The sequence below is a fragment of the Lissotriton vulgaris genome, chromosome 5, assembly GCF_964263255.1.
Source record: "Lissotriton vulgaris chromosome 5, aLisVul1.2, whole genome shotgun sequence".
Lineage (NCBI taxonomy): Eukaryota > Metazoa > Chordata > Amphibia > Caudata > Salamandridae > Lissotriton > Lissotriton vulgaris.
The window spans coordinates 888012374-888029170 of NC_141693.1; the positions used below are offsets into that span (position 1 = coordinate 888012374).

At 46.7% G+C, this 16797-nt stretch overlaps 1 protein-coding gene across 7 annotated transcripts in view; it reads right to left on the minus strand.

Moving 5' to 3' along the window:
* Positions 1-16797, minus strand: part of PLCE1 (phospholipase C epsilon 1) — a 1649974-nt gene that overhangs the window by 232208 nt on the left and 1400969 nt on the right. For all 7 annotated transcript variants that reach the window (XM_086922473.1, XM_086922472.1, XM_086922474.1 and 4 more), the window contains one exon: positions 12717-12834. In XM_086922473.1, the coding sequence (XP_086778599.1) occupies positions 12717-12834 (118 nt within the window). The remainder of the gene's footprint in view (positions 1-12716; positions 12835-16797) is intronic.

A 16797-nucleotide genomic window follows, 5' to 3' on the forward strand; every position in this document is an offset into this window, starting at 1 on the left:
AGTCAGGGCCTCCTCCGGACATTGTGGCAGCACGTCCGCGACCGTGTCCCACAGAGAGTGGGAATAACTGCCCAAGAGGCACGCAGTGTTAACTGACTGCAACCCCAAACTCAGTGAAGAGAACATCTTCTTACCATACTGTTCGTACCTCTTGGATTCCTGATCGGGGGGAGCCGTCGGGAATGCGGTCTGGGAGTTAGAGGCCTGTATGACCAGGCTCTCGGGAGTTGAGTGGGTGGACAAGAAGCGAGGGTCGCCCGGAGTGGGGTGGTGGCGCCTGGCCACGTTCCTATCTACAGGGGGACCTGTAGCGGGCCTGGACCAAGTGCCCAAAAGAACGTCAGACAAGGCCTCATTAAACAGCTACAGAGGCTTCGAAGAGCTTGCTTGCGGTTTAAGGACCTCGGTGAGGAGGTTAGTCCTCACGGCCGCGACGGGGAGTTCAAGGGATAAGGCCTTGGCCGCCCACGTCAACACCACACTATAGGCAGCCCTCTCCTCCGAAGCCACGCTAAAAACCAGTGTCTGGCGAAGTGTCCAGACCACTGGCATCCCCTAGCTCACCTGCCCAGTCCTGATAAGAATGGCACTCATGTGCCAGAGGGTCTTCAGACCCCTCCCAATACGCCTCGCCACCCATCTCCTGGTACTCAGGGTCAAATGATGGGGCCGGATCATAGAAGAAAACGTCTTCTGCTGGTGCCGAATGCGGCATAGAGCGGCGCCACTCCGGCGTCGGAACCGGGTCGAGGGGGGGACCGGTGACTAAGTCTTCCTGGGACGGCTTCGGGGGCGACACCCTAGGGGCCGGCGCCGGCAAGGTCGTAAGGTAGACCGGCGATGACCCGGATCTGGAACCGAAACCAGCGAGGTCCTGCGGCACCGGGATCGAAGGCGCCGGGGCCGAAGCACCCGGCCCGCTTGGGCTCCCAGTCCGGACCAGTTGGCCCGCAGGCGCCGCGGAACCCGACGGAGGAGTGGGCGACCTCATGGCCATGAGGAATGCATTGATCTCCTCCGGCGTCGCGTTCTGCCCGGGGACCGGCGGGTATGGAGCAGGCCGCAACGCCTGCGGCTCGAGCGGAGCCGCGTGGGCGGTGTCGCCTGAACCCCCGGCCGCGTCGCGCGAGCATCGGGGGGAGTCAGAAGAGCGATGTAGCCTCTTCAACTTCTTGTGCCTCTTATCTGAGGACTTGGAGCCCGAGGAGTGGTGTCGACTCCCCGAGCTGTGATGACTCCGGCCCCGCGACCGGTCCCTCGACCTCCTTCCGGACCGGGACCTCGAACGGCGGGGGCCGACTGCCGGAGCTTGAGGTGCTTGCGGGACCGCTCCCTCCTAGCCTTCGACGTCAAGGCCCGGCAGTCGGAGCACGACTTGTCATCGTGGTCGGGCCCCAGGCAATGTAGACACAGTCGATAGGGGTCGGTAACCGACATCAGTCGGTTGCAGTCGACGCAGGGTTTGAACCCAGGCATCCCTACCGGCACCGTCAGAGTCGTTCGACTTCGAAAGAAGATCGAAAAAGTTTAGTCAAAAAATGACTAAGGGTACCACTTTTTTTTCGGATCGGCGGTTGCTGGCACGGAAAAAAGAAGAACTGACGTTAGCGTGCGAGGGCGGCATCTAAGTACTCCGGCGACGTCATCCCGGCGCCAACGACGCCGACGACAGATGCGGAGCCGCAGACAACGCCTACCGACACGCAAGGGTACTGCAACGCGAAAGTTTCCGGATCCAGTCTGACGCCTGGGGCTATTCCAAGGTAAGTAATCTAATACTAATCTGTTTCTTTCAGATAATCCTGTTAGGATATATGGAAAACCAAGACCAGTTTTGTGTACATTTACCGCATGTAATACAGAATGTCAGAATGGATCCCTTCAGTAAACCAGGGACTACCTATTCCCTGTTGGCTGCAGTATATTGGAATGATTTGTAATTAAGACAGTTAATAAATCTGAAGAGCTCAACATTACGTTTGATAGCCTACAGGGATTGAATTGAACTTGCAGAAGAAATGCATCATCCTAAAGTGCAAGAAACTAGTCCACAGATTAGTAACGCAATCATGTTCAAAGAGTCCACAAAGCTATATGAGATTCTATTTTGGATTGATTGCAAGCGGCCTGCTTTCACACATCACCCCAAAGATAAATATAAAATGCTAACTATCTCACCCGTATAGGTGTACTACACGTGGAACAATTGTTGTTAGTATCTACAATATTATGCATGGCACAACCTTATTGATGATTTTACTGGATGTGTTAAAACAAAAAAAGATTAACTATGGATCTGCCCCTGGTTTGGATTTAGGGATGAACTTATCAAGACATTTTGAGAGTCTCTTCAATTGTTCTTGATATCGAAGGGAAGCAGCAGTTCTTCCAGTGCGCCAGCGCTTGGCAGCTGTTACTGTTCAAGATTGAGAACAGTAGCTTCGAAAAATTATTTCAGAAGAATATACCTCCATAGGCTGAGATATTTTATGTTCTCTTGCCGAAAACCGCACCTTGAAACAAAAAAATTGTCTGAGGGTTCAGGTAAGGATAAAGCAGCACCAGGAACTAAGAAAAAGCAGAAAGCTACACAGAAAGGACTGGCTCTCCGCCACAGCAGAAGTGGATACAATTTGAGGGAACATGAACAAACTGAAAAGCAGGATAAGTAGCAGTATTCTGCCCATTCTTTTCAGGACAGAAAGGAACGGATGGGCTGACTATTGCAGAAAGAACAAATACATCAGTCTGGAAAGTGAGAGAGAACCAGAATGTAATGTTGAGGTTACGGTGAAGAAAGAAGAGGAAGGCGCAGACTTTAAAGATCATTTTAGGACAAAGAAAGTAGCTGGCTTGACAAAGAAGAAACCTTGGAAACTGTGCATACTTCTGTAGAAAGGACTTCTGCAATAGCACTTCTGGACAGTGCAGCAAAGTAACTACTGTTCACCAGAATCTATCTGTTGTTGATTCCCCCAAAAATAATATACATAGAGATTGAAACTCCGGACGAACGCTTAAACTCTCCAGATAGGGTTCATAATGTAGGAGTTTGAAATTCAAGGGGATATAGTGCACAAATTGATATCTGTATTTCGATCACATTTGTCGGATGCATTCAACATCATTTTCACAGATGATGTCTTTATGAGAGGATGGTTGATAATCGGCATTTTTCTGTCTTGCATCTGAAGAGGTCAGGGAAATATATGCATGTGAGTGGGCTTTAAAACAGGCTCCATACCTGTACAGAAACCAAACATGATGTGACAAAGAATCTCTTCCACATGTGATTCCTTAAGTAGTGTGTCTCAAGTTCACACTTAGTGTTCATTAAAGCCAGAAGCTAAGCACGATATAAGGGCCACCCTGGATCAATTACAATATCAAAGTGTAAAAGTCCCATGTTATTCAACCATGATGCTCCCCTAGTTCTGTTGTTAAAAACTGGGCTCCAAGCTGCTTAGACTTCTTTCGACAGGGTAAGAAAGAAAGGATTCGTAGATGCCAGTGCATGCTGAAGCCACACCACGCAGACTAGGAACCCTCAACCTATTTATTATAACACTGCTCATTTGTGCATCCTGGTGTATTAGACCAGGTGAGAAACAGAAAAGAGATTCTGAATGATGGATCATACATTGAGCGGGGTTAATTTTGGCAGCAAAAGCTCAGAGGGAGAAAGTTCAAATTTCACGCTCAGGGAAGTCCTCTCATCGATCGGTTACTTTGGCCCGTTCAATTGGCCAAGATTTCTAGGCTTTGACTTAGGCTCTTTATGGGGCTCAGAATCCTCCAGTGGGACCAGGTTACAGGCTGTATCTGAAGATGAGATCCACAGGGTCTGATACCTGCTTACCAAGGGCCCGCTGAAACTGATTTGTTGCTGCGGAGAGGCTACAAATGGGAGAAGCCTGTTTCTTTAGGCCAGCCAAGTAGCGCCTTGGGCGGATTTGCTCAGATGGAGGTTCCGGTCCTATGGAGGTTAAAAAATGTCACAGTTGATAAAGGAAATCCAGTTAGACACAGGCAAGGGTCTCAGAACCTCAGGGACATTACTTGAGGATCTAGACGCACTCCATTAGAGGCCACCATCAGGGTCCAGTTACTGCTGGTCACTTCAGGGAAAAGACCACTCATAGCTTGTTGTGTTCCTGTATCCACACAAGAGGTAAGTCAACAGACCCTTGGTGTACATTTCTTTGTTGTCCTGGATACAACTGAGAGCAGGTCCATCCCTTTAGGTCTCCTCACAGGTCCCCAACATCAGGTGCAGTCCTTCTTGTGTTCTTTCACTGCCCAGCGTGTGCACTGAGGACTGCGCCTTAGGGAGCTACATTTATGGTTGGCACCAGGTAATGACTGAAGTTGATTCCAGGCTCCATCGGAACAAATGTGGTAAAAGTTCCCAGGGGCAACCCTGCCCGCTTTTGGTTAATCATGCCGTGCACCTTACTGCCAAAATTGGTGAACCCTTCCTCCCTTGTGCAGAGCCTGTGTGCCCTCCCAGAGGTGTGGCCAATGATATGATCAATTCACTCCTCTCTGGTCACTCACAACGGGTCCTGGTGCTAGCCTGGATGGGTGTGCTAAGGGTTGAATTGTCAAGATCTCACCCTTATATTTACTTGTGAAAGAAAAGACCCCTTTGTAATCTGTTGAAGGTCCTGGGCCCACTGTCACGGCTCATCCTACATGGGGAGAAAAGCCCCTCCCTAAACCCATGCCATTGTTCCTGCTCTTGGAGAAGTTTCTACACCTCATTAAAGTCAAGCACTGGCTAGTAGCTGCAGGAAAGGTAATGCAAATTATCTTCCAGAAGCTTAAAGCAGGGAAATGTGTCAAAGTTACTTTTCTTATATTTTAAACAAAACCCACATTTCACCATTGAATTGGGGGTCTAATAAATATTTAAAAAATATTGGTTGAACAATTTTCTAGCTGGTCCCAAACCATAGAAAAACAATAAATATTTTAATATGTACTCTAGTTTAATAACATGACCAGAGCCTCCCACAGTGAAAATAGCTTTAAGGGACTTGTCACTATAGGGACATGCTAACATTACATTCCTACACGCCTCATTTTTACACCATGCACCCTACATTGTGGCCTACAAGGCCTACCTAGGGGTGACTAATATTTAAAAGGGAAACATTTCTGTGACAAAAATAGTTATTCTGACAGATCAGACTGCAGATTTACGCTGAAGCAGTCAGACTATACTGGTTGGCCTGCAAACATGTTTTCTCTGCCACACCATTGGGTGACATAATAAGTGCTGCTGTACACAGGTGACATTTAACTTTTTAATGCTATGGCTGTCTTTCTGCACCATATACTCAGGCTTCATATGAACGTTAAATATACCAACTATGAGTTAATTAATTTGACCACTTTTTTAGGGGTCAGACTACCCGTACTTGGGCCTTTTAACAGTGTCTCAGTGCACACATTCAAAAAACCAGCAGCATCAGTCCAAATAAAATGGGGGTGAGCATGCCAAAAAGGGAGCTTTGTCATGCACATCCATCAACTTTAAATAAGGAAGCCTTGCACACTTAAGGGTGCACTACAGATATATGTTCAAAGAACAAAATCATGTTTGTGCAAATCAGATCTAGTCGCTTTTAGTCCAAATAGTAAAGGCATGAAACTATCATTAGCCGTTGGGGTAAATATGCTATTTTTTATGCTTAAAATACCAAGTAGGTAGAATTAGCACCCAGAATTCACGGTTCTTCCACCAGACTAATAACAACCTCATGGGCGGAAGCTAAAAGAATTTCATAAATGAAAAGCTGTAGAGCGAAAACTTCGTTCTCACCGCATACGTTTGCAATTCACTATTATGTACGAGTACACTCTCGTGATTTTAACCATTTACCGAAAGTCGTGTTAACTAGTGCTTGGATTTAATTCACGTTAGTTTTTTCTTTGCATTGCGGATTTGTTTCTTTTGTGTTGCTCCTCTGCAACTAAATTATTGTGATAGTATTTCTTTTATTGATTGCATATAAGTAAATATATGTATTTACAAAATTGTGAAGAGTGTTATATCAACAAAGATATTTTTTGGATGCATTTTTGTTAATATCGCATTTTTGTTAATTATAAATGCTTACTAAATCTCCATACAGTAACTACTGTGATGAGGAATGCTAAACATGGGGGTAATTACCTAATTTCTCATGCACTTTCTCTTCTTTACCTACACATGAGCAGTAATGGGATACATGGCAACAGAGACTTTGCCCTGTGGGAAGCTAAAGTTTCAAGCAGGGGAGGATGAAGTATTTCAGAATACACAAAGAGATAGACAGGTAAATAGACTTCCGCTAGTCTAAGTGACACAAAAATGTTGTTCAATTCAGAGGCTAAGGAGAAAGAATACTAATACAGTAAGGAATGTGATGAGGAAGACATGTACTAGACGTAATGAACACAGCCAGTAAGTAAATGGGTCAAAGATCTGAAGCTGTAGTGAGGATGGGGAGAGGGATTGGAGGATTGTTTGGAGTTTGGTAGACATGTTCGATTAGGCTTAATGCACAGATGCTGGGTAACCTTAACAATTGTTACATGCCTTTTCTATTATTATTCAAACTAACGTTCATAATTCTGCATGCTCATAACTGAGGCCCAGGAAAATAACAATGGCGCTATATAAAACGTTATAAATAAATAAATAAATAACACCTTCAGCAGAGGGTGCGGACCCAAGTTAAAATCTCTAGCAACAGGTAATAATTAATAAATGACATACAAGTCGTGTGCAAATGTTGTCAAATCATGAATTCATAACATATGACTGGTGAGTGAACGATAAGGCTATGTTGGGATGTTTTAACATTGTGCTCAAATGCAGCTTCACTCGACCACTGTTTGAGTAAAACAACCTACGAGAAAGTCCCAGATGTGGGCATACTTCAAAAATCCTGCAATCATGTAACTTGGATGGAAGATGTGTCCAGACAACAGAGTACTCATGTGATGATGGAAATGCTGGAATCAACACCGCATATGCATTCAATTTCACATTTGCCATTATCCACTAACCGTATTCACCATTATTGGTCGACTATCTAATTTGGTGAGGACCAACACTGATTTGCATGCGTCTGGCGACTGTAATGACAGAGTAAGCAAACATTATGTAATAAAATGCTATGCAGCATAATTAATAGTGTTTAATATTAATGCAGGCATTTCAATCTCTGACTTTTCCCCCCAGCACCCTGCCTAAATGCGGGTCCCATTGTTCACTGTCTGTAAGGACTCGACACTAAGCTCAATGATGAAGCCTACCAAGGTTAGAACTTCTCTAGGGTTGCTTTGGTTCCTTTTGCCTTGGGATTTGGCCCAGACTTTTGGCTCACGTGTCCCTTTATGGGGACAGAGCCAAGAATGAGTTATATTTGATGGTTCACTATCTGTAAGGCTCAAGGAGATTAAACAATTAAATGGAATATTGCCAACAGCGATTACTGGTGATTTACACTAATTTGAACATTTCCAAACATCCATGTTTGATTTTCCCACACAACAGGCATCACTGTTCAATTGTGACTTATTAAGAGGGGGAGCATGAGGACAGGAGTGAAACCCATAAAAGACTGGAGTATATGAGCAAGGGACAGATAACAGATGCTTACACAGGCAGTTTGCTCTTTTATATTGTTTGTAGCGATCCGGGCAACCGTATGGTGCAATTGATCCTCCCCATGATAAAATCTATTAAAAGTCTTCGCCAACTTTAAAAACTATAGGCAGGTCTGAAAGCTAGGAAATTCCAAAAATTAATAGCTTTGTCAGTTACAATGTCAATAGTTTTAACTTTTGCAAATGTGACACCTATAGCATTTGTAATGCAATGTGTGTTGTATTTACGTGACTTAGATGTCTTGATATTACAAATAACAATGGCTTTTAATTTTGTAAATATTTAATACTTAAATAAAAGTTATTGTAATTTAGAATGGCAATAGCTTAAACGTTTGTAAATAACTTTTGTGAAGATTATGTTCAGTGTATTTTATTGTGACGAAAATCCAAGAACATTGCATTTGCACCTACACACACACAGAGCCACACACATATAGATGTGGTGGTGGTGGATCTGGGGGATATGGTGGTGGTGGATGTGGTGGTGGGTGTAATGGTGGATGTGGTGGTGATAGTGGTGGATGTGGGGTGGATGTGGTGGTGGATGTGGTGGTGGTGGCGGATGTGGTGGAGGTGGTGGATGTGGATGTGGTGGTTGTGGATGTGGTGAAAGTGGTGGTGGAAGTGATGGTGGTGGGTGTGGTGGATGTGGTGGATGCGGTGGTGGATGAGGTGGCGGATGAGGTGGTGGATGTGCTGGTGGAGGATGTGGTGGTGGATGTGGTGGTGGTGGTGGATGTGGTGGTGGATGTGGTGGTGGATGTGGTAGTGGTGGATGCGGTGGAAGTGGTGGTGGATGTGGTGGTGGTGGATGCGGTGGAAGTGGTGGTGGATGTGGTGGTGGTGGATGTGGTGGTGGATGTGGTGGTGGTGGTGGATGTGATGGTGGATGTGGTGGTGGATGTGGTGGTGGATGTGGTGGTGGATGCGGTGGTGGTGGTGGATGTGGTGGTGGATGTGGTGGTGGTGGTGGATGTGGTGGTGGAAGTGATGGTGGTGGGTGTGGTGGATGTGGTGGTGGTGGATGAGGTGGTGGATGAGGTGGTGGATGTGGTGGTGGATGTGGTGGTGGTGGATGTGGTGGTGGTGGATGCGGTGGTGGTGGTGGTGGATGTGGTGGTGGTGGATGTGGTGGTGGATGTGGTGGTGGATGTGGTGGTGGATGTGGTGGTGGTGGTGGATGTGGCGGTGGTGGTGCTGGATGTGGCGGTGGTGGATGTGGCGGTGGTGGATGTGGTGGTGGTGGATGTGGTGGATGTGGTGGTGGATGCGGTGGTGGATGTGGCGGTGGATGTGGCGGTGGATGTCATGGTGGATGTGGATGTGATGGTGGATGTGGTGGTGGTGGATGCGGTGGTGAAGTGGTGGTGGATGTGGTGGTGGTGGATGTGGTGGTGGATGTGGTGGTGGATGCGGTGGTGGTGGTGGATGTGGCGGTGGTGGTGCTGGATGTGGCGGTGGTGGATGTGGCGGATGTGGTGGTGGTGGATGTGGTGGTGGATGCGGTGGTGGATGTGGCGGTGGATGTGGCGGTGGATGTCATGGTGGATGTGGATGTGATGGTGGATGTGGTGGTGGTGGATGCGGTGGTGAAGTGGTGGTGGATGTGGTGGTGGTGGATGTGGTGGTGGATGTGGTGGTGGATGTGATGGTGGATGTGGTGGTGATGGTGGATGTGGATGCGGTGGATGCGGTGGTGGTGGTTGTAGTGGATGTGGTGGTGGGTGTAGTGGTGGTGGTGGATGCAGTGGTGGTGGATGTGGTGGTGGTGGATGAGGTGGTGGAAGAGGTGGTGGAAGAGGTGGTGGATGTGGTGGTGGATGTGGTGGTGGTGGATGCGGTGGTGGATGTGGTGGTGGATGTGGTGGTGGTGGTGGATGCGGTGGATGTGGTGGTGGTTGTGGCGGTGGATGTCATGGTGGATGTCATGGTGGATGTGGAGGTGATGGTGGATGTGATGGTGGATGTGGTGGTGGATGTGGTGATGGTGGATGCAGTGGTGGTGGTGGATGGGGTGGTGGTTGTGGTGGATGTGGTGGTGGATGTAGTGGTGGTGGGTGTGGTGGTGGTGGATACGGTGGTGGTGGATGTGGTGGTGGTGGATGTGGTGGTGGATGTTGCGGTGGATGTCATGGTGGATGTCATGGTGGATGTGGAGGTGATGGTGGATGTGGTGGTGGTGGTGGTGGATGTGATGGTGGATGTGTTGTTGATGGTGGATGTGGTGGTGGATGCGGTGGTGGTGGATGCGGTGGATGTGGTGATGGTGGATGCGGTGGTGGCGGATGGGGTGGTGGTTGTGGTGGATGTGGTGGTGGATGTAGTGGTGGTGGGTGTGGTGGTCCTGTGGGTTTCCATAAGGGTTTGTGACAGTGAAAAGATGATCTTATTTCAATAACATTTAAATTCGTGTCTGTATTTGTGTCTAAGACAGATTCAATTCTTCACGGGCACAGCACCAAATCGCCCAGTCTAGGTAAAGCTTATTTAAGTCCTCTGTTCTTTCACCTTTACAAATTATCAGAGGAGAACATCAGCTAATGTGATAAACGGATTCTTTTTTTTTCAAGCTCCTATTGTGTAAAACCAATGACCTGATCTGTTAGTAATATCAGTTCTCTCATTCCATGATAAGGCAATTTGGTGTTCTGTGTTGCAATATATGCTTCACTTATCTAACAGTCTGTGATACTGTCAGAACGTCTGGTGTGTGCTTCACAGATGAAAATCTGTGCAAATAGAGTGAAAATCGATGGCCGATTGTTATGTGCAAACAGAGATTTCCAGTGGTCATAGGCCGGCCATACACTTGCACCTCTAGAGCAGTACCTGTTCAAATCCTTACCTTTTCTCATTCCAGAAAAAGTTTTTTCAACTCTTATAAAACAGCATTGTATTATGATGGCTTTTTGTGTCTTTATTAGTGGTCAAATTCTCTGCAAGTTCCGCAGTTTGAAAACATGTAATTTATGATCATTTCTGGCCTGTTTTGAGTTTCTTCAAACAAAGACTCAGAGAATAAAACATCACGTCGGTGTAATTTTCCTTTAGACTGTGAATTTCTCATAAATTACTCAAGTTATCGTAGTGTTTCCCTCGAGTGGTGAGAAGCAAATGAAAACGTGTCTTTCTGGTGGTGAGGGCAGGGTGGGATAAACATGTCCTCCTTTCAGATGCACCCTTGCCACGGTGATGCTTTTGTCTTTTTGATGCATCTCAAATGCTGACTTGGTCGGCAAACAGAGAGGCCTTTGTGTGAGAGAGTTGGCCCTAGCCCGAGTAAAATGGCTGCTGGTACTGCTGGTACTCGAAGCGTTAAAGTGCGGCAAGGCTACATCCAGACTGGGCTGAAGCCCTGGCGAAATTTGTTTTAGCGATGATGCCAAACCCTTGTGTCCTCCTTTGTTTGTTTATTTTGGGGCATTGTTGTGTTTTTTTCACGAATGAAATTTTAAGACTGCGTTCCCTACTACATCTGCTCAGTAGACAACTTGGAAAAAGTTCCTGCCTGTTTGCACTTTCTCCGTTCAGGCGTTCGGCAGCCTTCCCCAACCAGGTTTTCAGTGAATTTTGGGAAGGAGGGAGACGGAGAGAGGGAGAGTGAGTGAGAGAGTTTGAGAGAAGGAAAAAAAGATGGGGGTTGGCTTTATTCCTGCTCGGCCTGAGCCTGCCTCTCGATATTTGCCAACTTTTGAAAGCAGCCAAGAGGGACGTGTTGGAGATAGTGCAGGGGAGGGGGCGGAGTGGGGAGAGGGTGTTAAGCAGCAAATAAAATATATACAACCGGGCGCCTGGTTAACAGAATTGGGCAAGCCGTGCAGGGCGAGTGAGTGAGAGAGTTTGAGAGAAGGAAAAAAAGATGGGGGTTGGCTTTATTCCTGCTCGGCCTGAGCCTGCCTCTCGATATTTGCCAACTTTTGAAAGCAGCCAAGAGGGACGTGTTGGAGATAGTGCAGGGGAGGGGGCGGAGTGGGGAGAAGGTGTTAAGCAGCAAATAAAATATTTACAACCGGGCGCCTGGTTAACAGAGTTGGGCAAGCCGTGCGGAATTACAATAAGAAACAAGACGGATTGAAGGCAGAGAAGGGGGGGGAGGAGAAATGCGACACGGCGGGTAGGGGAGGAGGCGGAGTGGGGAGAGGGTGTTAAGCAGCAGGGGCCTTTGAAGTGAAGCTAAGCTTCACTTCAAAGGTGTGGGAGGAGTGCGGCTGAGGGAACAGACGGCGATTTGATGATGTGCACGCAAGCGCATTGACCTAAAAGCCACGGGTACAGCACCAAATCGCCCAGTCTAGGTAAAGCTTATTTAAGTCCCTATATATCTTCGCTCCCGCTCAATGCGCATGCGCATTGAGATAGGTCGCTCGACCTAAAAAGCCAACTCGGCGTCCCTAATTGACCTTAAGTATTAAAGTGACAAGCTATTTGACGAAAAGAGATATGTAATATGATTTTTTAAGCCGTTAAGAAATGCTTTGAGTGTTTAGCAGTAAAGTATTGTTTATGAAGTGCAGACAGAATGAAAAATATGTTAAGTGGCGTGCGGGTGCTGGATAGTAACTGACCGTACAATAATACGTACTGTGCTTTTTACATCAAATGTGACAACCAGCAAGCTATTACGGAGCTTTCACATACCCACAAAACTAATTTCATTGTTTAAGTTGGAAACTCTACGGTTATCAATGTTTAGATCTAAATCAATTTTTGAGTTAGGACCCCTGTTTTCGGTTAGGGCTCTTCGCAAAAGACAGTATCAAAGATGTTATCAAACAAGCACACTTACAAATAAATATGTAAAGTGTAAGAGACTGTTACGTGGGGAGTGATGAAATATTTTTGGACAACAGACAGTCGTGCTACTTCCCGTAAGGGTTTAATTCCTCGGAAGACCTTGGCACACAGACTGAACATTCTCAAGTGAAACTGAACCTAGGCATTTCATTCTCTGCATGTGTATTCATTAGAGTAAGACCTGATATTCACAGCTTTTAAAGGATGCACAGTGTAATAGTGATTGAGTGAAAAAAAGCTCACTCTGGTATGCTTACCAGGAAATTTAACAGCTTGGCAGTAGATGACCAGGTCCGAAAGCTCTGGAGCGATCTGTCTAGTTTCTTTTTTGTTTTGTGGAAGGTAAAATTCTTCGTCTAGTTCCATGTCATACACCTGTGGATACAATTATCTATTTATGATATATTAACCGCTTTAGTCAGTTTCACATATCGTTCACATGCGTATGTTACATTCCTTTGAGAGTTACCAAACCCCTCTTTGAATTGGCATACAGTTTGACAATAATACTGCTGGGTTCACCAATAAGCATCAACACATTGCATCTCCATAGATCAGTGTCTTAAACTATGACAGAATAAAAAAAAATGAAGTGAGAGGAACGAATTTAAAGATAATATAGCAACATATTTATATTTCACTTAAAAGGATTAACTCATAGGCATCCAAGTAAAATAAAAATGTAGTGACCGATTATAATAATACAAGCAGAAATTAACTGAACAGAGCAAAAGGTATTCAGGGCCTTGGTGGTTTTATGTTCTGAAGCTCTGTAGCTGCTGGGTAGACAGCTCAGTGAGTCAAGCAGTTGCTGCTGATGGGCATGATGAGCTGCACACCATACATCTGAATCTCCGCAGGGCTGCATCTCTCTTTCATTTTTCAGAGACTGATAACAGGGGCCTTTAAATTGTTTCAAGTGAGACCTGCTAGTTACAGCTCTACAAAACAGCAATGGCAGCCCTCTATTATTGGGTCTCGGCCAAAGAAAGATCCAAAGTCAGCGGCATTATCCATGTGTGCAACAATCCCTGGGGAGCTGCCTCAACATGCAATGTCCCTCTCTGTTATTTAAGTGATGTCCAGCTCACCACCAAGAGCAGCCCATGGGTAAGGATATTCGTCACTCAGCCCTTGATCAAAGTCGAGTCACAGCGGCTGCCATTTAACCTTGGTCCATTATCATATGTAGATCATGTACTGTCTTAGAATGGATCACATAGGACTATTTCTGTTCTTTGGTATAAGATTGATAAAGCTGGTGTACAGACGTGGATACTTCATCGCGAGGTCATCTGGCGTCGTCTAAAGACATGGCGTGTTGAGAGGCTAGCCTGGCGTTATCTCTAGGGCATTCATATTGTTTCACACTACCTTTATGACTAACTCCACAGGATATATTAGTATTCTTGTTAAGGTTTTTTTCTTTTTTTAAAGAGACATTTCCAGTACTGGTTTCGTCATCTTGCTTAATACGATACAGTGGAACCATGTCCCTCAAACGGTGTAGTAGACATGGCGCAAACATGTTTGTGCTGCTTTTTAGGTTTCGCCTGGCGTAGCACTGCGCAGCAGTGTTCACGCAGGCGAAATCTTATGATTACCAGTACGGGGCTTTGTCCCGCCTCTCTCTTCCATTGGCTAGCTCCATAAATGGAGGCTAGCCATTGGAAGAGAGATCTGTCCGTAATTGTCGGACCAGATTTGTGGGCGTTCCGTAGATTTTTACTCATCCCGCCCCTTTGTGAACGTCATTGCGGCGGTGTTTTTTTTTTTTTGTAAGGTTTGTTTTGTCATTCCTCTAGGCCGCTCGCCGCCCAGGTGAATGCTCCCCTCCCCTCCCGCTGTCCGTGTGCCCGTTCCCGACCCCCTCCCGCTGTCCGTGTGCATGTTCCCGCCCCCCCTCCCGCTGTACGTGTCTCCGGCCCCACTTGTAAATGCTTGTTTTCCTTATTGGTATTATTGGCGTGGTTTTGCTGAGAGAACAGCTTGCACCGCAGGAGAAGTGCTGAGAAATCTGCATGTGCCCACCGGCTTGGTTGCCTTATCCTCTCGCATTCTATCCTCGCTTAATATAGATTTAAAATGCACTTTGCATCAGTGTTGCTGTGAAAATGAAGTAAGCACGGACAAAAAAGGGAGGGCTTTCCTTTTCAGGGAGTAACATTCTTTCCGTGATTATAAAAGGTTTAGGATTAATGCTTAAAGTGCTGCTTGTTTTCTCTGCACTTTCTGCAAAGAAGCGCCTGGTTAAATGTGCATGGAAAAACGTGTCGTGCCTCTCACAACGGCCCCTGCCCCTCCCCCTCCCCCACCACAGAGCGCGTCTCACGGCCGTGTCTCTTTCACGGCCAATGCTTGTTTATAACTGCTTCAATGAGCACTGTACAAAATGTGCATCGTGGTTTTGAAATGCAAGGAGCTTAGCTCTGTAACCCGTACTCCAAGGCACTGTGGTATTAGGGTGCCTGCTGTCAATTTGGAAAGGTTGCAGCTGAGAGTTGACGGTGTGAGGAGTTCGGGGGTAACGCGCCAGAGGCTGTGCATCTTTCCGGTGAATTGACGTTACCGTCTTGTTATTTTCCAGCGCCCAGGGTGATGTCGAGGTGGTACACCCAGATTACCCCTGAGTTTTTGGTAAATCCTTTTGTGGATTCCTTGAGGCGCACCAGGTAATGACCAGCACACCTGGCCTCCAATCAGGGTCTGAAAAAAAGAGCTTCAAAGAGCATTGCTCCCTCGGCCCTGCAGCTGTTTAATGGTCTGCGACGCCAACAAAGTTTCGAACGCGTCTTAACATTAGGCTAAAATTAGATATGGACACATTCCGCTTAGTAACTAAATTTGCAATTTTGAATGTCGTGTGTCGAAGCCCATTAACTGGGTCCCTAGCATTGGCAGCACGTAAGTCTAAAGCGCATGAACCAGGGAGTGTCTCTGTCGCGATACTCTTGCAGGTGGGTGCCCTGTCGTGGCCGCTGTATGATGAATTCATGTTGTGACTTGTTGGCAAGTCATACTTGAATGCTTGAGCCTTTGAGTGGGATTACAGTCCCGCGTCTTTGTTGTTGTTGGCCTCTCGGTGGCACCGTCTATGGACTGGGTGCAACAAGTGCAGCGTGAAGTGCCTTCCATGTTCTCTTCTGAAGTGTTCTGTGATTGCGTCATTGTTTTGCGCCAGTCACATGCACATAGTAAAATAACTGAAATTACGGCATGTTTATTACCCCATAGTTAGCGTGCCCCTGGCTTTCTGGTTTTGTGCCCCCCGTATGTCGTCTTGTTAATCATTCATTCAAATGGGGCGAAGTTACTCAGGAGACGCCCCTAGCCTGCGCGTGCCCTGCTCATCCTCGGAGGCAGGAGTAAATAAAGTGCACGCCTGTGTCTTCCCCTCAGAGGAGGAGTAACTTTACGCCCGCCTCACCCCTTAGGAGAGGAATAACTGCGCCGCCTGCTACGTCTCATCCCCTCAGATAGGAGTAAGTGCATGTCTGTCTCACCCCCTCAAAGAGGAGCAAGTGCATGCCCGTCTCACTCCCCACACAGGAGTGAGTGCACCCTGCTGCTGCGCGCCCGTCTCACTCCTCAGACAGATGTAAATGCAGCCTTGCCATGCCCGTCTCATCTTCTCAGACAGGAGTAAGTGCAGCCTAAACTCGCCCGTGTCACACCTCTGACAGCAGTAAGTGCAGGCTGCTGCTGCACAGAGCCTCCCTAAGGTGTTCCCATCTTGTCCGCCGGTTTTCCACCGCCCCCTCAATTCTGACTCTTTGATTTTAATTATATAGATTGTTTCGGCTGTTTGCATATCTCCTCGCCGTCTTGGTTCTAAACACTAGGAGCTTTTAACTGCTTGTGACCCGGTTTTCGTGCCTCTATTCCCTGTTTGAGCCTCTGTTCCCTGCTTGTGCCTCTGTTCCCTGCTTGTGACCCGGTTTTCGTGCCTCTGTTCCCTGCTTGTGATCCGGTGTTCGTGCCTCTGTTCCCTGCTTGTGCCTCTGTACTGTGGTAGCGACGAGTGATGCTGTGGTAGCGCATAGTGATGTTGTGGTGCCCCTGAGTGATGCTGTGGTGGTGCTGAGTGATGCTGTGGTGATATGATAGATAGACACATAAATAAAAATGTTGTCATTTACAATGCCAATAGCTCTAACTTTGGCAAAGGTGAGACCGTTGCATTGTAAATGCTTGTTTTTGTGGTCATTAGGTTTTCTTTCCTTAAGTATGATGGTTTCGCTCTTCTTACATATTTCTTCATGCATGTGTGGAAGCATTTTTAGGATTTGCTGTTTCCTGAAAATTAATGTTGTCAAACACAGATTTTGTTAATGGATT